General features: G+C 35.2%; 7 protein-coding genes and 1 long non-coding RNA gene across 10 annotated transcripts; 6 read left to right on the top strand and 2 right to left on the bottom strand.

Annotated features, from left to right (window-relative positions):
• Window positions 1–33: 33 nt before the first annotated feature.
• LOC9317535 (UDP-glycosyltransferase 73C5) lies at window positions 34–1893 on the top strand. The gene has a single exon (XM_002881423.2). The coding sequence runs from the start codon at window positions 178–180 to the stop codon at window positions 1666–1668; it is 1491 nt and encodes a 496-aa protein (XP_002881469.1). The 5' UTR covers window positions 34–177; the 3' UTR covers window positions 1669–1893.
• Window positions 1894–3236: 1343 nt separating this feature from the next.
• Window positions 3237–4986, top strand: LOC9317534 (UDP-glycosyltransferase 73C3). Its single transcript, XM_002881422.2, has one exon. The coding sequence runs from the start codon at window positions 3389–3391 to the stop codon at window positions 4877–4879; it is 1491 nt and encodes a 496-aa protein (XP_002881468.1). The 5' UTR covers window positions 3237–3388; the 3' UTR covers window positions 4880–4986.
• Window positions 4987–6349: 1363 nt separating this feature from the next.
• Window positions 6350–8155, top strand: LOC9317533 (UDP-glycosyltransferase 73C1). Its single transcript, XM_021028492.1, has one exon. It carries the CDS (start codon window positions 6540–6542, stop codon window positions 8025–8027), a length of 1488 nt encoding a protein of 495 aa, XP_020884151.1. The 5' UTR covers window positions 6350–6539; the 3' UTR covers window positions 8028–8155.
• A 264-nt stretch (window positions 8156–8419) lies between these two features.
• Window positions 8420–11489, top strand: LOC9317532 (SWR1 complex subunit 2). Of its 3 annotated transcripts, none has more exons than XM_021028493.1 (13): window positions 8420–8539; window positions 8761–8865; window positions 8959–9028; window positions 9214–9285; window positions 9388–9431; window positions 9510–9783; window positions 9871–9946; window positions 10018–10137; window positions 10230–10298; window positions 10393–10435; window positions 10652–10717; window positions 10886–11097; window positions 11177–11489. In XM_021028493.1, exons 2-12 carry the CDS (start codon window positions 8798–8800, stop codon window positions 11076–11078), a joined length of 1095 nt encoding a protein of 364 aa, XP_020884152.1. In that variant the 5' UTR covers window positions 8420–8539; window positions 8761–8797; the 3' UTR covers window positions 11079–11097; window positions 11177–11489. The 3 variants fall into 3 exon arrangements, with proteins under 3 accessions (XP_020884152.1, XP_020884153.1, XP_020884154.1); XM_021028494.1 differs by having other exon boundaries at window positions 8757–8865; XM_021028495.1 differs by lacking the exon at window positions 8420–8539 and adding an exon at window positions 8549–8613.
• Window positions 11490–11570: 81 nt separating this feature from the next.
• Window positions 11571–13183, top strand: LOC9315693 (pentatricopeptide repeat-containing protein At2g36730). Its single transcript, XM_002881419.2, has one exon. It carries the CDS (start codon window positions 11593–11595, stop codon window positions 13114–13116), a length of 1524 nt encoding a protein of 507 aa, XP_002881465.1. The 5' UTR covers window positions 11571–11592; the 3' UTR covers window positions 13117–13183.
• Window positions 13184–15676: 2493 nt separating this feature from the next.
• Window positions 15677–16253, bottom strand: LOC9317531. The gene has a single exon (XM_002879579.2). The coding sequence runs from the start codon at window positions 16100–16102 to the stop codon at window positions 15875–15877; it is 228 nt and encodes a 75-aa protein (XP_002879625.1). The 5' UTR covers window positions 16103–16253; the 3' UTR covers window positions 15677–15874.
• A 2183-nt stretch (window positions 16254–18436) lies between these two features.
• LOC9315692 lies at window positions 18437–19059 on the top strand. The gene is made up of 2 exons (XR_002332510.1): window positions 18437–18524; window positions 18724–19059. It is a non-coding gene; the product is annotated as an uncharacterized LOC9315692 (long non-coding RNA).
• A 1087-nt stretch (window positions 19060–20146) lies between these two features.
• On the bottom strand, window positions 20147–21991 carry LOC9317530 (probable pectinesterase 15). Its single transcript, XM_021029319.1, has 5 exons — window positions 21413–21991; window positions 21092–21263; window positions 20778–20984; window positions 20461–20711; window positions 20147–20385 (listed from the first exon to the last, which is right to left on the bottom strand). The coding sequence occupies exons 1-5, from the start codon at window positions 21805–21807 to the stop codon at window positions 20178–20180; spliced, it is 1233 nt and encodes a 410-aa protein (XP_020884978.1). The 5' UTR covers window positions 21808–21991; the 3' UTR covers window positions 20147–20177.
• Between the last annotated feature and the right edge of the window lie 603 nt (window positions 21992–22594).

The following is a 22594-nucleotide window of genomic DNA, read 5'->3' as shown; positions in this document are numbered from 1 at the left end:
AGCACAATCTGTGGACTTAATAAGAGGTGTTTGGCAAGTAAAAATCTGTTTACGTCATCTATTACGTCTTCTGTTCCCTTTATGTTTTGCTCTCCACGCTTCTTATCCTTTATAAGCTCGCACAAATCTAAAGCAAAACCAAAACAAAACTTGAGTGTTTCTTACTAAGGTTGAATCATGGTTTCTGAAACAACCAACGAATCTTATCCACTTCACTTTGTTCTTTTCCCTTTCATGGCTCAAGGCCACATGATTCCCATGGTTGATATTGCAAGGCTCTTGGCTCAGCGCGGTGTGACCATAACAATTGTCACGACGCCTCACAATGCAGCGAGGTTCAAGAATGTCCTAAACCGAGCCATTGAGTCTGGCTTGCCCATCAACCTAGTGCAAGTCAAGTTTCCATATCAAGAAGCTGGTTTGCAAGAAGGACAAGAGAATATCGATTCTCTTGAGACAATGGAGCGGATGATATCTTTCTTTAAAGCGGTTAACTTGCTCGAAGAACCAGTCCAGAAGCTCATTGAAGAGATGAACCCTCGACCAAACTGTCTAATTTCTGATTTCTGTTTGCCTTATACAAGCAAAATCTCCAAGAAGTTCAATATCCCAAAGATCCTCTTCCATGGCATGGGTTGCTTTTGTCTTCTGTGTATGCATGTTTTACGCAAGAACCGTGAGATCTTGGACAATTTAAAGTCTGATAAGGAGTATTTCACTGTTCCTTATTTTTCTGACAGAGTTGAATTCACAAGACCTCAAGTTCCGGTAGAAACATATGTTCCAGCTGGAGACTGGAAAGAGATCTTCGATGGTATGATAGAAGCGAATGAGACATCTTATGGTGTGATAGTCAACTCATTTCAAGAGCTCGAGCCTGCTTATGCCAAAGACTACAAGGAGGTAAGGTCCGGTAAAGCATGGACCATTGGACCAGTTTCCTTGTGCAACAAGGTAGGAGCAGACAAAGCAGAGAGGGGAAACAAATCAGACATTGATCAAGATGAGTGCCTTAAATGGCTCGATTCTAAGGAACCGGGCTCTGTACTCTATGTTTGCCTTGGAAGTATCTGCAATCTTCCTCTGTCTCAGCTCAAGGAGCTGGGGATAGGCCTCGAGGAATCTCAAAGACCTTTCATCTGGGTCATAAGAGGTTGGGAGAAGTACAAAGAGTTAGTTGAATGGTTCTTGGAAAGCGGATTTGAAGATAGAATCAAAGACAGAGGACTTCTCATCAAAGGATGGTCTCCTCAAATGCTTATCCTTTCACATCCTTCTGTTGGAGGGTTCTTAACGCATTGCGGATGGAACTCGACTCTTGAGGGGATAACCGCTGGTCTACCGCTTCTTACATGGCCTCTATTTGCAGACCAATTCTGCAACGAGAAACTAGTCGTTCAGGTACTAAAAGCCGGTGTAAGAGCCGGGGTTGAGCAGCCTATGAAATGGGGAGAAGAGGAGAAAATAGGAGTGTTGGTGGATAAAGAAGGAGTGAAGAACGCAGTGGAAGAATTAATGGGTGAGAGTGATGATGCAAAAGAGAGAAGAAGAAGAGCCAAAGAGCTTGGAGAATTAGCTCACAAGGCTGTGGAAGAAGGAGGCTCTTCTCATTCTAACATCTCATTCTTGCTACAAGACATAATGCAACTAGCACAATCCAAGAATTGAGTATACGTCACCTTTTCAAAGGAATTTACACATTATAAATAGTTTTTGTTTCTTTATTTTGTGAAATTTAAATCGAAACCTTAGTTATACATTTGTAAGAATCAGCAGAAGACAACTTAGTGACGACTTTCACATTCTGGAGTCATCTCTACTTTGAAAAAAGGTTGTTAAATATTGTTCGTTTAGACTTAATCTAAAATTAAGGCTGCGCCTAATTTTCCTAAACCAAGAACAATTGACATTACCTTTTTCTGTCCCATTAATGATTAAAAGTATAATTGTAAATATCCATCTTTTGAAAAAGTTATATTTTTTGTTCAAGGCCGATTAATCCTTATAATTAAAATTTGAACATGATTTGTTTTTTTTTTTTTTTTCTTCTTTGAACATGATTTGTTTATAAAGTGTAACTAAATCTAGATGTTAACTTGCATGCATAATAATTCAAATTTAACATAACCCAAAAATACTCAAAATATTTGTCTGAAACCTAGAAAATTTAGATCCAACGATTATGATTTTCACAAAATGAACAAATTCGAATTTATACAAAAAAAATATAAGAAGAAGCTTATTTGAATCATACCAAAAAAAAAAAAGAAGCTTACTCGAAAAATTTATACGTTATTTGACTCTTTCCGAAATTATATTACGACATGTGCATGTGACCCATAAAAATTTGTTAACGTCTAGTAGATAAAGTTGTGTTGGAAAGAGTCGTCAAGTCCGATTTGGCGGCAGTGGATTTATCATCTTTTAGTGTCATTTACAAGAACCGAATTGAACTTTGAAATGTCAAACAGAATTCGATTTTGGTAATGAGTGAGACTCAGAGAGTCTTCTTTTGTTAGTCTTTTGAGACTTGTACAGCCACGTCTAACTAACTTAGAGTCCAAATTTGATTTTGTGTCTTGCAGATCAAGTATCTTATCTTTGTAAGCTTTTCCAGTAAAGAAAAGATGTCACTAGAAGACGCATAAGGTCACAAAAAGACGAGAGAAGAAAGTTTTGGCCACGAAATATCCTCTTGTAATAAAAGCTTTAATTTAGTAGCAAATTTGTCAATTACTTTATGTGTCTTACGTCATCTACTACATCATGTTAGAGCATATGTAAGGGGAGAACACTTTGTGTGTTCTTAAGGGTTTTAAAATAATAAAAATGTTGAATAGTAGATACAACTGTTCTTAAAATTATAAAAACTGTTCTTCAGGAAGAACAGTTCGCAGGATAAGTTAGAACTGTTCTACCACTGTTCACCTTATTTCCTATTTTTAAATCTTAAGAACACACTCAAAAGTTTCCCCCTTACATATGGTCTTAGTGAAGCCTTTTTTTAAAAATATCGCCACTATTCTTATCTATCTTTTATAACCACACACGATCACAATTCACACACACAGTGCCGGCCCGGTAAATTTAGGTGTCCTAAGCAAAATTAAAGCCCATAAAAAAAAATTATTTTAAATTAGATTTTTACCATTAAAAAGAATGTTGTAGTTGTCTCTAAAAGTCCATAATATTTTTAAAAGGCCTTACAAAAATTATTGTATATAAGAAAACTTAACAAATTTTTAGATAAAAAGGCCCTCAAATTTTGAGGCCCTAATCGGTGGCTTCGGTGGCTTGCCCTCTGCGCCGGTCCTGCACACACATATATATATAATCCAAAGAAAAACACATAACTTAATTGAGTATTCCTCATTGAGTTGGAACCGTTATGGCTTCCGAAGAAACCCACCAGTTTCATCCTTCTCTTCACTTTGTTCTCTTCCCTTTCATGGCTCAAGGCCACATGATTCCCATGATTGATATTTCAAGGCTTTTGGCTCAGCGCAGTGTGACCATAACAATTGTCACGACGCCTCACAACGCAGCAAGGTTCAAGAATGTTCTAAGCCGTGCAATAGAGTCGGGCTTGCCCATCAAACTGGTGCATGTGAAGTTTCCATATCAAGAAGCTGGTTTGCAAGAAGGACAAGAGAATATAGATTCGTTAGACTCAAAGGAGTTGATGGTACCTTTTTTTAAAGCGGTGAACATGCTAGAAGAGCCGGTCACGAAGCTCATGGAAGAGATGAAACCTAAACCTAGCTGTCTAATTTCTGATTGGTGTTTGCCTTATACAAGCATAATCGCCAAGAAATTCAATATACCAAAGATAGTTTTCCACGGCATGGGTTGTTTCTGTCTTTTGTGTATGCATGTTCTACGCCAAAATCTAGAGATCCTAGAGAATATAAAGTCAGATAATGAGTATTTACTGGTTCCTTGTTTTCCTGATAAAGTTGAATTTACAAAGCCTCAACTTCCTGTGAAAGCAAATGCAAGTGGAGATTGGAAAGAGATCATGGACGGAATGGTAAAAGCAGAATACACATCATATGGTGTGGTAGTCAACACATTCGAAGAGTTGGAGCCTGCTTATGTAAAAGACTACCAAGAGGCAAGGGCTGGAAAAGTATGGTCCATTGGACCAGTTTCCTTGTGCAACAAGGTAGGAGCAGACAAAGCAGAGAGGGGTAACAAAGCGGCTATTGATCAAGATGATTGTCTTAAATGGCTTGATTCTAAAGAAGAAGGTTCGGTGCTCTATGTTTGCCTTGGAAGTATCTGCAATCTTCCTTTGGCTCAGCTCAAGGAGTTGGGGCTAGGCCTTGAGGAATCCCGAAGACCTTTTATTTGGGTCATAAGAGGTTGGGAAAAGTATAATGAACTATCTGAGTGGATGTTGGAGAGCGGTTTTCAAGAAAGAATCAAAGAGAGAGGATTTCTCATTAGAGGCTGGGCACCACAAGTCCTTATCCTTTCACATCCTTCCGTTGGAGGATTCTTGACACACTGTGGATGGAATTCGACTCTCGAAGGAATCACCTCGGGCATTCCACTTCTCACATGGCCGCTGTTTGCAGACCAATTCTGTAACGAGAAACTAGTTGTGCAGGTACTAAAAGCCGGTGTAAGAGCCGGAGTTGAGCAGCCTATGAAATCGGGAGAAGAGGAGAAAATAGGAGTGTTAGTTGATAAAGAAGGAGTGAAGAAAGCAGTTGAAGAATTAATGGGTAATAGTGGTGATGCAAAAGAGAGGAGAAGAATAGCCAAAGAGCTTGGAGAATTAGCTCACAAGGCTGTGGAAGAAGGAGGCTCTTCTCATTCTAACATCTCATTCTTGCTACAAGACATAGTGCAACTAGTGCAATCCAAGAATTGATTGTATATCTCGTTATTGTTCTTATTAGTTCAATCATTGTTCGTTCATGTAATATCTTTTAAAGTGGGTCAATAAATTACACATTTCATCAAAAAAAAAAAAAAAAATTAGTTATTTGTTGGGTAGTCGAATTCGTCTTGTTTTTCCTATTAAAATTATGTAAATTTTTTAGATATACATTTTTTAAAACTACAACTTATATACATTGAAATAGTAGAAAGAGCCAAAGTCTAATAATTTCATAGTATAGACAGCTGCTCTGGTAGTCCGGAGGAGTTCAACTTTGATATTTCTTCTAGCGGTGACTTAGAATTTAGGATTATCAATAAAGAACGATTCTCAGAAATCGGCAATTTCCGTAATAATTTCTTTAATTTATATTATTTTATCGCTTTTCATATTTTAATATTTTCAAAAATTCAATTTATTTTGTCCTGATCAATTTTCGACAGTCAAAATTTTGACATATGTGGATATTTTATTTGAAATGAAATGTTCATAATATTTTTTTTGTTTGCAAAGAAAAAGAGAAAAATATATGTTTTTTAAAAAAAAAACTCAATCTAATATCCTATCAAAATCAATCATCAAATATGGAGTAAAGAAGAAATACTATAGAATACACACTTTGATTTATTTTGAAGACAAATGTTTGAGGTTTATGGCCCTCTTTAATGATTTTAGGATTGTTGTCCATATGACATAAAAAAGAATGAGAGACTGAAAGATTCCGAATTTGATTTTTCTTTCTTTATTCGTTTATCCAATATTAATTTTTGCGGCTGTGAACTCTTCACCATATTTTCGACGTACTTCTAAAAGATATTTTCTCTTAATTTTTTGGTATGAATACAAATGAACACATGAGTTATGAGTACCCTCCACGATATGTACTGTGAACCATTTAGTGTCATGGGTGGACACGGAGCGGATATCCGGGATTTTGGTGGTATTTGTGATTCGATTCGTTTTCTCCGAATACTGAGTTTTCCAATTTGTATTTGCTTTGTTAGTGACCGGATATCCGTTAAAATCCAAACTATTTGCTGGATATCTGATCCGTTAAGTATTTGTTTAAAAAATAATAATAACAAAATTAATCCAAAAATAATAAAATTTTATTAAAAATAGTGATATTTTATCATAAATATATATTTCTCCTTTAATTGTTCAGACTAGTAGTTCAAATAATTAATTCGGTGATTATAAAATTATAAAACACATACAAGAATAATAGAGTTATAATTTATATATGTAATTATCTATATATATGTATGCATTCGGGAGCGGAGCGGATATCCGTCTATTTAAATTATAGTATTTGATATTTGCTTCGTTTTTGACAAATACATATTTTTACTATTTGATTTGCTTCGTAAGATTACGGATATCCGGATTTTTCGAATCGAATCAAATCGAATAACGGATCGAAGCGAATCTAACGGATATTTTGCCCAGCCCTTAATTAGTGTTTTGTAACCGTTACGAACAAGCCAATATGCTTTTGTTCTTTCTTTCATTTTCATTGAGTCCATGAATATAAATATATGTATTCACAGAGAAGCATTATCTCTATTCTCTGACCGGTATTTGTTTTTTTTTTTATATCAACGTCACTTTGTTCCGACCAAAAAAAAAAAAAGAGCGTAGAGAGTTCCTCATGGCATCCGAAACTAGCCACCAATTTCGTCCTCCTCTTCACTTTGTTCTCTTCCCTTTCATGGCTCAAGGTCACATGATCCCCATGGTGGATATTGCAAGGCTCTTGGCTCAGCGCGGGGTGACTATAACCATTGTCACGACGCCTCACAACGCAGGCCGGTTCAAGAACGTTCTTAGCCGGGCCATCCAGTCCGGCTTGCCCATCAATCTTGTGCAAGTAAAGTTTCCATCTCATGAATCGGGTTCACCCGAAGGACAGGAGAATTTGGACTTGCTGGATTCGTTGGGGGCCTCATTAGCCTTCTTCAAAGCATCTAGCCTGCTCGAGGAACCTGTCGAGAAGCTCTTGAAAGAGATTCAACCTAGGCCAAGCTGCATAATCGCCGACATGTGTTTGCCTTATACAAACCGAATTGCCAAGAATCTTGGTATACCAAAAATCATCTTTCATGGCATGTGTTGCTTCAATCTTCTTTGTACGCACATTATGCACCAAAACTACGAGTTGTTGGAAACTATAGAGTCTGAAAAGGAGTACTTCCCCATTCCAAATTTCCCTGACAGAGTTGAGTTCACAAAATCTCAGCTTCCAATGGTTTTAGTTGCTGGAGATTGGAAAGAGTTTCTTGACGAAATGACAGAAGCGGATAACACTTCTTTCGGTGTGATTGTTAACACGTTTGAAGAGCTCGAGCCAGCTTATGTTAGAGACTACAAGAAGGTTAAAGCCGGTAAGGTATGGAGCATCGGGCCGGTTTCCTTGTGCAACAAGGTAGGAAAAGACAAAGCTGAGAGGGGAAACAAGGCGGCCATTGATCAAGACGAGTGTATTAAATGGCTTGATTCTAAAGAAGTAGGGTCAGTTCTATATGTTTGCCTTGGAAGTATATGCAACCTTCCTCTGTCTCAGCTCAAAGAGCTCGGGTTAGGCCTCGAGGAATCCCAAAGGCCTTTCATTTGGGTCATAAGAGGTTGGGAGAAGTATAACGAGTTATTTGAGTGGATCTCAGAGAGCGGTTTTAAGGAAAGAATCAAAGAGAGAGGCCTTATCATAAGAGGATGGTCGCCTCAAATGCTTATCCTTTCACACCCTGCCGTTGGGGGATTCTTGACACATTGTGGATGGAACTCGACTCTTGAAGGAATCACTTCAGGCGTTCCATTGCTCACTTGGCCATTATTTGGAGACCAATTCTGCAACGAGAAATTGGCGGTGCAGATACTAAAAGCCGGTGTGAGAGCCGGGGTTGAGGAGTCCATGAGATGGGGAGAAGAGGAGAAAGTAGGAGTATTGGTGGATAAAGAAGGAGTAAAGAATGCAGTGGAAGAATTGATGGGTGATAGTAACGATGCTAAGGAGAGAAGAAAAAGAGTCAAAGAGCTTGGAGAATTAGCTCACAAGGCTGTGGAGGAAGGAGGCTCTTCTCAATCCAACATCACATTCTTGCTACAAGACATAACACAACTAGCACAATCCAAGAAATGATTGTAACATTTCTTTGTGTTAATTACCAAGAAAAACAAATGATTGTAACGTTTGTTCTCGATTACATCTCTTTGTTCAAGAACAATTAATTTATAATAGTTTTATTTGAAATTGTCTCTATAATCGAATCTAATAATAACATCATCGTAAACATGACTTCATGCATGATTGTAGAAGAGTGTAGAAACCTTCTCCAGTTATCAACACTCTTTTTTGTTTGTTTTCTCGATTGTGAAAACTTTGTGTTATATCCAAAAAATGACATCATTCATGACTAAAACATTAACCCGTTTAGGGACAAGTCCATATCTGGACACTTTTGTAATTTCCAGTTAGTAATATAATATGGGCTTTGAAATTGTATTACTTGAAGGCCCAATAGTATCTTCAGTCCATAAACAATGGTGTACGAACCAGTACGCCGTGTGAAGGAGTGAATCGAAGAGCGCGGTGGTCGCCGGCGAAGACGTATGCTCGTCGAAGAAACTTCTCCAACCTTAAATTCTCTGAAGGTAATTCTCGAGTACGATTTTAAGCTCATCAAAGAAATTACTTTTCACTCTACGGGCTCTTCTTCGATCACTGTGTAAATCACTCAAATTTTGGGTTTTTGTTCCTGTTTCCTTCTCGTGATTTGGCTCTAGTCGTAAAGTTTTGAAATTGCGAGGAACCCTAATTTTGAGTCCCTTGCTGATTTGTTAATTTGTGTGTTGTCACATTTTCGTTAAGTTAGTGAACTTCTAAAGGGGTAAGAGGTGAGCAAGTTATCAATGGAAAGTGATAAAGAAGAGCCAATGGTGTTCTTGGACCGTACAACAAGAGCAACACGGGGTAAACGGTAAGAATTACTTGAGCTTAAGCTTCTACTTGATGAATGTGTTTCACCTGAAGACTGTGGTTTTGTCTCACTGTCATTAGTTTTGTTTTTCAGGATGACCAAGTTGCTTGATGACGAAGTAGAAGAAGATGAACAGTTTTGGAATCAAGAAGCTCTTAAAGAGGTTTGTTTTGTTTTGTTATATGTATCTTAACTCTCTTTTAGAGATTGGGAATGATTTCTTATGGATATCAAAGTATATATAATGGAACAATCAGATTTGTAGATAAGCAGGTGATGAGATACTATTTCAGAAACTTTTGTATGTATGTTGTCATTTATATATCTCTTTACCTTTGCTATCTGCAGGAAGAACATGATGATGAATATGAAGCAGAACGTGAAGTTGCTGATGAGTTTGACAGCGACTTCAATGACGATGTATTTATGTCTTGCTTATCTATTGAGTACTTTATTCATCAAGGTGTTTGCTCATAGTCCATTTTTAAAACTTTCTTTCTTTTACCTTTTGTTTGGGAATAGGAGCCTGAGCCTGATGCAGTAGCCCAAAATGAAAAAGAAGAGAGGTGTGACATTTTCCAAAGTTCGTCTTATGATGGCTATTATGTATATCTGTTTTGTTATAATTTTGCATATTGTTGCAGGGATCTGCCAAAGAAGCGGCTGATTTACCCTGGGAAAATTGCTTCAAAGAAAAAGAAGAAGAAGACGAAGGTAGTTTCGAAACTACAAGATATTCCTGGAGATGAGAAGCCAGGTGAAGAATTGGGAAGTAAGGAACAAGACGAAAAAGAAGAGAATGAAGCACAAGAAGATATGGAAGGTGAGAAGGTCATTAGGAAATCAACACGGACTTCAGTGGTTGTACGGCAAGCAGAAAGAGATGCATTGCGTGCTGCTATACAAGCAACTACAAAGGTTTTCTCAGAATTCATCCCCATTGGCTACGCTTTAATCTCTTTTTCTAAGTCATGCCATGTTGAATTCGTTTTTGTGTTTGTTCAGCCAATACAAAGGAAAAAAGTAGGGGAGGAAAAACGGATGACCCAAGAAGAAATGCTGCTGGAAGCTGCTCAAACAGGTTTGGATTTTATGATGCTGCATCTGTTTTTCTATCAGAAACTTAAATTGCTAAAGTCAAATTTTTTGCAGAAATCATGAACTTGAGGAATTTAGAACGTGTCTTGGCAAGGGAAGAAGAAGTAAAAAAGAAAGCGATTGTGCATAAAGCAGTCTACAAGGGTCCTCAGATTCGGTATCATTCAAAAGATGGTACGCTCTCCAGTAAAATAGTTTCCAATCTAATCCGATCTTTCCAGAAAAGTAAGAACTATACTTGTTGAAACTTCTAACTTTACCTGCAGGATGCAACTATTTAGAATTCTGTAATGGTGCGTCGTTCAATTCAGAGTTGTCGACGAAGTCTGTTCCCTGTAAGTAATTTTGTTCTTAGTGGTGTTTGGAGATGAACATAAATGTGTTCGTATTGATCTCTGTCTTTATTTTGTTTTGTTTTCTCTTTTCCAGATCCAGAAAAAGCTCTATGTGTGATTACAGGATTACCTGCCAAGTAAGAGTTTTTCTGTTCTTCTACTTTCTCATTGGAAGAACAAGATCTCGTGAAATGAACACAAGTAGAATCTCTTAGGTCTACTGAAAAGAAGTTATCGTGTTTCTTTGATATCTACTTGCCGAAAAGAAATGATGTTATAACCTAGCAACCTGATTATCTTTTCTCTGCAATTCCAAAACTAGTTCTAAGTTGTTGTGTATATCGCTGATACAGGTACCGGGATCCAAAAACTGGTCTTCCTTATGCAACTAGAGACGCCTTCAAAGCAATACGCGAAAGGTGTCATTTGATCCTATTATTGTTGCATCTATGTATTCACCTGTAGAAGTATTCATTTGTTGTTTCCTCTAATGAATGTTATCGGGGGAAACAGGCTTTTACATAGTCTTTTGGCTTTAGTGTTAGAATCTGATATGTTCCAAACGTCTTGTGTTTTTGCTTCTGAAGGTTCATGGACGAACATGATGGTTTGAGAAAGAAAATGGAGATGGGAGATTTGTTTGATACGCTAATTGCGAAAGGTTTTACTGTGAAACAAAAGAGAACAAAGATTCCAAAGAGTAACAAATCATTTTCCCTAAGAAGCTCAGCTCGTTTCCTTAGCTCCGAGTCTGAAGAAGAGAGTGAAGATTCAGATTAATAAACACATCACTGATTTGGTTAGTATATATATAAATAAAAGCCTTTAGTATTCATGAAACATGATAATGAACTCACAGTTGTAATCACTCTCTGCAGAATCTGCATCTCACATGATTGTGATACATGGATCTTCCCACGACCAGTGTCTGTATAAAATCATCAAATGGTTTTGGTTCTCAGAGAGAAGAAGCGAGAAGAACATTCATAGAGGAAGTTTTCATGATCAGAGCTTGAAATGGAAACAACAACACTCTAATCAGAGATTGAATCCTCCCAACCCAAACCTCTGACACCATCACAGAATCAGAGAGAAAGTGTAATCTTCTGTATATTGCTGAGTGCTGACCTTGTAAAGATGATATTTGGTTGATTTTAGTTCACATTTAACCGAACCGAAACTTTTAATTTAGTTCGGTTTGGTTAAACCGTTCCAAAGCTATAAATGAATCACCGATTTGAAAAATTGGAAGCTATTTCTCAGAGCGCCAATGGCATAATTTGACCTCACAAGAATGATTCGCAGTTTAGATTCAAGCTTCAAATCCAAGAAACACCAATGTCTTATCTTCCTCAAGCTCTGTTCCTCCATTAAACATCTTTTACAGATCCATGGTCAAATCCATGTCTCCTCTCTCCAAAATGACAGCTTTATCATCAGCGAGCTTATACGGGTTTCTTCACTATCTCACACCAAAGACCTTGCCTTTGCACGAACCCTCCTGCTTCACTCTTCAGATTCGACTCCTTCTACTTGGAATATGCTCACCAGAGGCTATTCTTCGAGTGATACTCCTGTAGAATCGATTTGGGTTTACTCTGAGATGAAGAGACGACGAATCAAACCTAATAAGCTCACTTTTCCTTTTCTTCTTAAAGCTTGTGCTTCGTTTTTAGGTCTCACGGCTGGGAGACAGATTCAAGTTGAGGTTTTGAAGCATGGGTTTGATTCTGATGTGTATGTTGGGAACAATTTGATTCATCTCTATGGTTCTTGTAAGAAAACTTCTGATGCCAGGAAGGTGTTCGACGAAATGACTGAGAGAAATGTTGTTTCTTGGAACTCTATTATGACAGCTCTCGTTGAGAATGGTAAGTTCAATTTGGTGGTGGAGTGTTTTTTTGAGATGATTGGTAGGCAGTTTTGTCCGGATGAGACGACAATGGTGGTTTTGCTCTCTGCGTGTGGTGGTAACTTGAGCTTGGGGAAATTGGTGCATTCACAGGTGATGGTAAGAGAGTTAGAGTTGAACTGTAGACTAGGTACTGCACTTGTTGACATGTATGCAAAATCTGGTGGATTAAAGTATGCTCGGTTAGTTTTCGAAAGAATGGCTGACAAAAATGTTTGGACTTGGAGCGCCATGATTGTAGGATTAGCACAATATGGATTTGCAGAAGAAGCCCTTCAACTATTCTCGAAGATGATGAAAGAATCATCAGTTAGACCAAACTACGTGACATTTCTCGGTGTTTTATGCGCTTGTAGCCACACGGGATTGGTGGATGACGGGTACAAATACTTCCACGAAATGGAGAAAAGACACAAGATCAAACCAATGATGATTCACTACGGGGCAATGGTCGATATCTTGGGACGTGCAGGTCGACTAAACGAGGCATATGACTTCATACAGAAAATGCCTTTTGAGCCTGATGCGGTTGTTTGGAGAACTCTACTCTCTGCTTGTAGTATCCATCACGATGAAGATGATAAGGGAATTGGAGAGAAAGTAAAGAAGAGATTGATTGAGTTAGAGCCAAAGAGGAGTGGTAATTTGGTGATTGTGGCGAATAGGTTTGCGGAAGCAAGGATGTGGGATGAGGCAGCAGAAGTTAGGAGAGTAATGAAGGAAACTAAGATGAAGAAGATCGCCGGAGAGAGTTGTCTAGAGCTAGGAGGGTCATTTCATAAATTCTTCTCAGGGTATGATCCTCGTCCTGAGTATGTATCCATCTATGAGTTATTAGATTTGTTCAAGTTTCAATTGACATGTGACAATCATTTGGTGTCTAGTGATCCGGATCAATGCTCTTGACTTCTCTTCTAGTTACTTGTATATATTTACAATTTTTTAAAAAGATTTGCCAGGATTTGATTCAACATTTTAACATTTCCTAGAGGTAATGAATGACTAGGATAGGAAAATTATTAAAAAAAAAAATGATCAATAATACATTACCAAGTTTTTCTTACAATTATTTAAAATTTCCCATTAAGAACAATCATAAACCAATGTTATAAGTCCCTCCTTAATGGTTGACTGTATTTCTCTAAATAATTTGTATCTGATTAAAGATGCTATACTTTTTACTCGATACTGGTAGTAAAAGTTGTCGGAGATCAAATAAGGTTATCTGCAAAAAATTTGACAGCGGGTAATATTATTAATACAAAGCGTAGAAAATATAATTTAGTTTACTCTTTAACGTACGCAATGCAATATTGAAATAAAATGCGACACCTATGTAAAGTGTAAAACCTATTTTGGAAAATATGAATGGATTTTGCAATTGGAGCTACCATTAAATATCGTAGCCAATGGCAATTTGGCATATCCAATGGAAGATTCTCAATTTTCGTCCTATAATCTTGATATTTTTTTATTCAATAACAAAAAGTTAACACTTTAGCATTACTTTCATACATGACTCAAACTCAAAGTACGAAACCAAGCGTTGGCTCTGTCTTAATGTTACTAATTTTTGTTCTATAACGATTAAAAGTCTTTTTCAAAATTAACTAAAATATTATCATAAATTTATATACAAAAAACAGTTTTACAAGCATAGTGTATGTATGAATTACGATTTTCACTTGAATTTCAAAAGAACAACGAAAAAGATAAACAATATCAGTTAACCTCACATGAAAGCATATACTAATGTGAATGATTGATGGTAGTTTGAAAATATTAAAATAAAAATAAAAATCTCAGAATCATATATTAATTAGAATGACATTATGTTATCATGTGTATATCTTACGTGTTAAATACGAACCAGAATAACAAAAAATTGCATGCCCGAGTTTTTAGTTATCTATTTTTACTTATTTACAAGTTAAGAAGACATAAACATATGTAACGTCAAGTCATCGCATACGTATGATCCATCATTTTTTTTTTTTTTTTTTGTCAAAGTACGTATGATCCATCATTCTAGCAACTTTCATAGGTATTATTAATGTATTCATTACAAAAGATAATTAATGAAATCGCATACCATTTTCTTAAAAGTTAAGCGATCGAGAAAGTAAAGTAAAATGTTTTATGACAGAATTATATAATATTAATGCATGGTGTGCGATTGGAGTTGAAGTGAAAAGGTAGCAAGCTTATGGCAATATGGCATATCCCTTGGAAGATTCCTTATTTCTCAAATCTTCAACCCATAACTTCAGAGAGCTAAGAGTGTAATATAATCACATGATAAATAATTCGTAAAAACAAATCGAATATCAGGTACTTTTGTTAGCGTATAAGGGACATACTGTATGTGTATATAACTATATAGATATGTGTATATGTGTGAGTCTATAAAGAAAGCATAAAAACATCATATGAAACTCTCTCCGCACAACCAAAACATGATGGTGGTGTTGGCTCTTCTATGAAGAACCTCTCGGATTTGGAACCCGCTATTTCAACCCGCGGGTTCTCTTATTTATGTAGATAGGGCAACTCGGATCCTTTGGCATTTCCTAGATGTGGGATTGAAGAAGAAGATGTGTGTATCTTTTTCCCTTTGATAGTTCTGATCAAATTGTGTTGGTTCATAGTTTCACTTCTTCTGGTTTGTATCATTTACCTCTTGTCTCTCACTCTCTTTTTATGTGTGTGGTTTCTGTTCTAAACTTGATAATTACTACCCTATAGTTTATAAGTTGATGCTGAGTTTCTAATTTAAAGGTCTATCCAATAATATTTATTCGATTGGGATTTTAGTGCAATAGCTCTCATTAGTATCGCTACATCGTTACCACTCCAACTCGATTCAAGTTTAGAATATACTGCCTAAGAGACTTGAGAATTGTATTTCAATAATTTTGTTTTGTTTGTGTTGGATCAATTAGCTTACCTTGATAAAAGCGGATAAGGGTACTGAACAAACGTAAATCCATGATTATTTTAGTCTTGTTTTATCCGGAAACGGGAAGAATTTTTTTATATTATTCCTGTCTTAGTTTTGTTTAAAATTCAGAACAAGACCCTAAGAGCATATGCATCGCCAAAACACATCAGGTGTTCTAAGAGTATTAAATTAATAAAAGGTTTGAACAGTATAAGACAAAGTGGAATTGTGTTCCTCCCCGAGAACTGTTCTTAAAATGTTCTAAGAGTATTATGAGCACGTGTCTTTTGTGTATTAGTCCTTTTTTTTTCTTCCTTTTTTTTTTTTTCTTCTCTCTCTTCTTAATAAAATAATGTTAAGAACACAAATCAGTGTTTCAACGTTACCAATGCTCTAAGAGACCCTAAAAGTTAAAAAAAAAAAAACCTTTTTTTTTTGCACCCAACATAAGTACATAACTAATTGTGTTGTATATCAGTCAACAGAATTGTGCTGTAATGAAAAGCATGCATAAGAATATATTGATTCCGCCAATTAACTAGTTATGTTTATATTTAAATTGTTTTATTCACCAATATGAGCATAAGACTGAGAATAAGGATGTAGTTTCTCTTCTTATTATTAAAAGATAATATAGAAGTACATAAGCAAGAACAATTGGACTAAAGTGTCCATCGATACACTCATACAATCATCATATATGTTATAAATTAGTCAAGTAGATCATATATTTTTGCTCATGTGCTGGTTCTTAAGAATCTGTTTCTTCACAGATGGTGGAGATTGGTCACATTTTCTGTGACAGTCAGAACATTCCCCGGCTGATGATGAGCTTTTACAATGGGGACGACACAAAATACTGCATTCGACCTCCGATTTTGCTTCACCTCCGATCACAATCGCCGATATTATCATCACCATCATCAACATCATGCTCAAATTCTTACCCATCTTTGTTGTATATGTTTGTGTGTTTTTATTTTCTTTCTTTTTCGTTTATGTTGATCAATGGATTGAGTCTATCTTGTGAAAGTAACTCTCTATTTATAGTTTTGAAGTTGTGATGACAGTCTTATCTCCAATTAATAAAAATGAAATTCACTATTCATTTTATTTTTTGACTCCAGAAATTTTAAAGTATAATATCTAGATAGAATTATTTTATACTATAACAATACATTTCTTATAGTATATTTTAAATTTTCCTATATATTTAAGAAAATCCAGGTTATGGATTTTTCTTGTAGATTTGTTTTTAATATAAATCTTTACTGTATTTTCTATACATCTATGCAAATAATATAGGTTTCCTTTGTATGGATCTTCCTTGTAGATTTTTTTCTAAATTAAAATATTTTCTACCTATTCTAGCATGAAAATGAAACCACTATATAGTATAAATATTATAGATTTTTTTCATTATTATAGACTTATCTTATTATCATAGCATTTACTTCTAAAACAATAAATGGTATGTGGTTAATAATAAAGGGTTTGTGATATTTTGCAATTTGATATTTGAGAGGTGTCATATTTTAGTTGTAATTAGATTTAGATTTTATCATTCTTTTAACTATTGAGTCAACTAATATAGTTTCATTTTTCTTTATAAAATTTTTGAAATTTCAACCGCGCAACAAAATTCAACAAATTTGTAGAAAATATTCAGATTTATAATGTAAAACATTGTTCCTTTTGTGGTTCTCTTTTGATTTTTTTTCATTTTTCGGTTTAGGTCCCATTATCAACTTGCGATTCAACTTATGCCCATTAATTGGCAATTTCTAGACAGTTACATAACAAATTCAATTGAAATTTCTAATGCATAATCTTATAGCTTATATGTAGTTACAATGAATAAAAAAAAAAAGGATCACGCCAACATTGAAAAACATATAAATAAGATAAAGTTCAGGTATACTAGTATTTGGAAGCATTTGAGAAATATCATTGATAAACCACCAGATCCAAAAAAAAGGAAAGAAAAAATAACGTTCGTTACTAAACGAATTATCAAAATGGACCCAAAACTGTAAACAAACGCTCAATCATCCACGCTCAATTTTTCAAAAAGTTAACAGTTAATGATATTTCAAACTATGTACCAACTACGGAAAACAATACTTATCTACATGAAACTAAATTTACATAATTCTTATTTAATTAGGATATTACATGTTTTGTCTTTATTTTAGTTTTGTTTGAATCATTTATGAGTCACTAATATTTCATTAAGTTCATCTATGCTATATAATTAATCTTTGTTCATGAAATAAATGTTGGCAAAAATAGCTTCCTAGAATTAGGTTAATATTATCAATGTTTTCTATGATAAAGAGTCTTCAAAACCAAATTCAATCAACACATAAAACTATATATTTCACTATGACGATCTTGATTTCACAAATACCAACTTCTACTTGTATCTCAATCAATATTTTGACTATGATTTGTATTTATCTTTTTTCTTTTTTTTTGTCAACTACACATTGATGTTATCTTTATTAATAAAATATGTTAGTAAATTATGTTGTGTTATTTATTTGTACACATTTGAGATATGGACATAAAATCAGATAAATCGATGTATAAGTACATTTATGCACACACATATATCACATGGTTTAAATGTTATTTACTATGTTTGTATACACATGTGTGAGACATGAGCATTCACATTTATATAGACACACATATATCACTTGGTGTAAGTGTTGATAATTATTCTAAATAATTGCTAAGAAGTGCCGGAGTGTGCGGAGGTTGCTATAAGATATGGAGCTTCGAGGAAGAGGCAACGGCGGTTCGTCGTTTGACGGAGGGTTCGTGTGTCACCGTCGGGGCCGTCGACTAAAGATCGTTGTCGTTGATACGTGTATGGGCCTCGATCACATTCTATAGGCCCAATATTAAAGTCTTCTTCAATAGTTTTGGCAGATGGGCCAAGATGAATAATCCGCTCAAAACGCATAAATATCTATTTTTGGTAAGACGTTTAAATATTTATCTTTTAGTCATATTTCAATTTCTTAAACGTAAACAAATTTCTATGAAATATATGTTACCAGAAAAATAAAGGAAAATGATGAGAAATATAGACATGATTGCCAAGAAAGGGAAAATAGAAAATAAAAGTAACCAAGTAAAGGAAATATATCTATGACATTAACATTTTAGAGATTTTGTTTTTTGGAAAATAAAATTAACATTTATGTGATGGATTCTCTCCTATATAACTCTCAATGACTATGCGAAAGTGGAAACGCACACAAGTCATAAGAAAATTGAAAGAATTGAGAAGAGCGAAGGATGATGGTGTGCAAGAGTTTGGTTATGGTTCTCATATTTGTCTCTCTCTTTGGTCTTCACCAATGTAAGAATTTGTTCAAACTTTCTTATTTTTTTCCCAAACATAAAACTTAACAATAGATGTACGTATACTAAAACATGTTAGGTTCCTTTTCTTATATGTATTCTATTTTTCACATATATTATAACTATTGGTCTATTATATATATGAATTCAATTTGTTTATGAGCTAGCATTTTATGTTTGATGTATGATATTTGCAGGTGAAGATATTGATCATCCGAAGGGAATAGAAAGATGTTATAGGAGATATATGGGAAGGCCATTGACAATACAGTATTTGTGTTGTATAGAAGCTCCTCGGATTTGCTTCACACCCCTCACTCCAGAACAATGCCTCACGAAGTGTCCGCCACTGCGAAAAGGAGCACCGCCCTCTTCGTCGCCGGGGAAAGGAGTAGGGCCGTCCCCACAGCCTTCTCTATAGATGTTCATTGGTTGCTGATGTGGCGTTTCCTGTGGTTTAGTTAATGGGTCCTGAGTTTGAGAATTGTAGTAACAACAAAAAATAAAATAAAAAACGAGATTGTTTCTCTCTTTTCTTCACCAATGTAACAATTTATTCAAGCTTCTTATTTTATTTTACTTTTTCCTACAAACCAAAATTTAATAGTAGATCAGTACGTAGATGCAAAGGTTTTGCATGTTGTGTTCCTTATGAACCAAACCAAAATCTTATTCACCTTATAATTAGTCCATACGAATTCAATCTGTTGCGAAGACATAGTTACTCTTTCATTTGTTTTTTGAATAGTTACTACATGTGTTAAAGTTGACATATGAGCTAATAATGAAAATATTGTTTGATGCATGGTCAAGATGATGAACATATCCCAAGGGAATAAAAAGATGTTTTACATGATTTGTTGGAAAGCCATATAAATTGGAGGATTCGTGTTGCGTCCAAGCTCCTTGGATTTGCTTCTCTGGCTTCCTTACCAAAGAATACCTCAAGAGGTGCCCGCCTCTGCGAAAAAAGGAGAGCATCCTCTCCACCACTGAAAAAAGGACCAGCGCGCGCCGTCTCCATCACCCATGTAATCGTTGTTTTTAATTTAGGGTTATTTTTGGTTGAAAGTATGCAAGTCTCTTCGAATATTTGGTTTTAAGTTTTAACATTAGAGTCAAAAAGTAATTTTATATTTAATTATTTATTTTTTTTGTGAAAAAGTGTGATGAAAATGGAAAACAGTAAAAAAATTTCCCGCTACGTTTTTCTTTTTCAAATTTGACATTGGTCTTATATGACCATCAGACCATGCATGTTGGGGCTCTTCTTTTGTGGTTCTTTTATTTATTAGTGATTTAGTAGTTTGGGTTTGTTTGGTTTACGTATAGGTGGGTAAAAACACTCTTATATGTAGTGTGATCAGTTGTGACGATAATTTTCTTTTCATTTGATGAAAAAGTTGCATTTGGATACTTATAGCAATTTAATCTTGATTCTCTGCTCTTCTTGAAATCACGCATACGTTCGAAATTTTATTCAGAAATGTGGGCTAATTATGCGTTTCGTTTGATATATTTGTTGGAAGATGTTTTTGATTGAATGAGAGCTAATTAAACATATCATAATCAGATTAGATATATCATCTATAGTATGTCGTAGGTATCTACATCAGTATGTTTTTTTTATTCATGTGTATTCTTATATACGTTAGTAAAATTCGATAAGATCGTCTCTAATGTCTTTAGATGTAAACTCAGAGACTATGTTAGTGTGACGGAGCCATTCATCACCATCTATAAAAGAAATATCTATGAAAGAAGATGCTTCTGAATCTGTGAGTTGTTTCCCAAACAAAACTCTCTCTTTGTAATCTGCTCCCGGTCCATAGCATTTATGCTCTCCAAAAGTCACCGTCCTAAAAAATAAAACCCATACAAGACATAAATAAGATCTTTTATGTATGTTCTGAGATGTGTATGTAGTCTCTTACTTTTCTTTGTCCGGATCTCCCCAGTTATTCCATCCTTCTGGACTGATGATTCCAGACATGTAAGTGTCTGAGAACACGACAGTAGCATAGGCTCCCCAAGCTCTTCCAAGCAATATTTCCCCGCTACCAGCGATCTTACAATTCACAAAAGAGAATCCTGTCTGTTCATCTTCTGATTGTCTTCCTTGAGCTGTGATAGATCCGGTAACTCCCGAGGTATTCCCCTTTGCTATTGAATTAATTGTACAATCCTGTTTGCGATTTTAGAGTATTATGGTCATGTTTTGACAAGGTCATGAATGTGTTTTGCTTTTAACCTTGTAGAGTGATCTTCCATTGCCGAATATAAAATCTATGGACCCTTGAATGAAGCAATCTTTGAAAAAATGTCTTCCTTTATCATCTAGAAGCGTGTCTTGAGCCCCGTAGAATCCACAACCATAAAAGGCAGCTTGGTCTCCTTCAATCCTTAAAGATACTGCTTGTGCATCAGCTTCACCAGGATCTGGTTCTGGCGCATTATTCTTCCTCCATTCAAAACATATATATGTACACATGAGAACTCAAATCATTATATGTGTTAGCTAATTAGGCTTGTTAGAGTCAATTGTTGTGATCTCGATATTCTAACCTTGAAACTGATGTTGTAAGCTGTGAAGTTAGCTGCAAACACTACAAAGGAGAAGCTCTCAGCAGTGTTTCCTGCCGATTTCGCTGTGTCGTTCCATTCGATGGATGTGTTTTGATATCCTCTTCCTTGAATAACAAGGTTTGTCTTGTTTTCATTAACCGTAACTTTTTCCCTGCTTGCTTACATTGAACTCAAACATTACTATATATATATATATATATATATATATATATATCATATTACACAAAAAAAATATATATATTATCGAGCAACATTGGAGAGAGGGGAAAAAGAACAAGAGCTTGGAGTTGAAGATAGGACCTATAACAACCCGAATTAACGATGATGAGAGTCTTGGAAGGGCTTAAATCAGGGACAGCATCAATGGCGCTTTGAACATTGCTGAAGTTACCACAACCATGCAAATCAACAGTCAACACAAGAGAAGTCTTGTATTGGTGTGTAAGCCTTGACGTCCATTTCTCACAACATTTTATTGGTTCATAGTGGTGATGATGATGATGGTGATGGTGATGATGGTGGTGTTTGTGTCCATAGAATGTTGAATGTATTGCTAATGCTCCGAGTTGGGAGTTGTTTATGATATTTGTGGCTATAGAAGAGAGAGATCTAGAGGATGGAAATTGGATCGTGTAGAGAGCAAGAATGATGGATAAAAGAGCTATTAGAGTGGTTAAAACCGGTTTGATGGGCATGGTTAAGATAACCGGGGGACTGGGTTTAGTGTCTCAACTAATTAAAAGTAAAAAGAGGGCAAATGGTGTTTGGTATTTATACATGTGCGAGGAAGTGTGGCGTGAGAGTAAAGTGAAGGATATGGGCTTCGAAGACATTGTGATACTTTTTTCTTCATAAATCAGATACGTTTGGTGATTAGACATTTTCTTCTTAATTATATCAAATATCTAAAAAGACATTATATTTATGAACTACAATTTCGTGATAAAAAAAAAAAAAGTATATGTCGCTTTAGAAACTTAGAAAACAGTGAAATAAGTTTTCTCATAGGCATTTTCAATCATTTACGTTGAGACTCAATAATGGAATAAGATGATCAAATAGTTTTACAAATATCAGCCGAAAATTATGAATATTTTCGACTTTTCAAAATATTGTTTTTCTTTTCGGTTTTATGGGTTCAAAAAGTTCGAAATCTCTTTTTTTTTTTCCCTAGATACAAGTACAACGTCTGTTTTGCAAGACTTTTAAAGCTGAAATTTTGAATTTCTTTTTCTTAGAGACGATTTTATGTAAATGAAATATTATGTTTTGCTCAATAGATTATTCCTTATAGTTAAGAAACCATCTTCTAAAGAAGTACCACGGCTATCTATCTAAAAGGATAAAACAAAAACTTATAATGAAATCTAGCCAAAAGCATATTATAAATTTTATGTAACAATTAATCTATAAATTTTAGAAGAGTTTAATTTAGATATGGGTGACTTCTAGATAGATAGAAGAGTTTAATTTAGAAATGGG

Source organism: Arabidopsis lyrata (assembly GCF_000004255.2).
Source record: "Arabidopsis lyrata subsp. lyrata unplaced genomic scaffold ARALYscaffold_4, whole genome shotgun sequence".
Classification (NCBI taxonomy): domain Eukaryota; kingdom Viridiplantae; phylum Streptophyta; class Magnoliopsida; order Brassicales; family Brassicaceae; genus Arabidopsis; species Arabidopsis lyrata.
The sequence above is the reverse complement of the archived record's forward strand: the minus strand, read 5'-3'. Positions and strand labels throughout refer to the sequence as shown.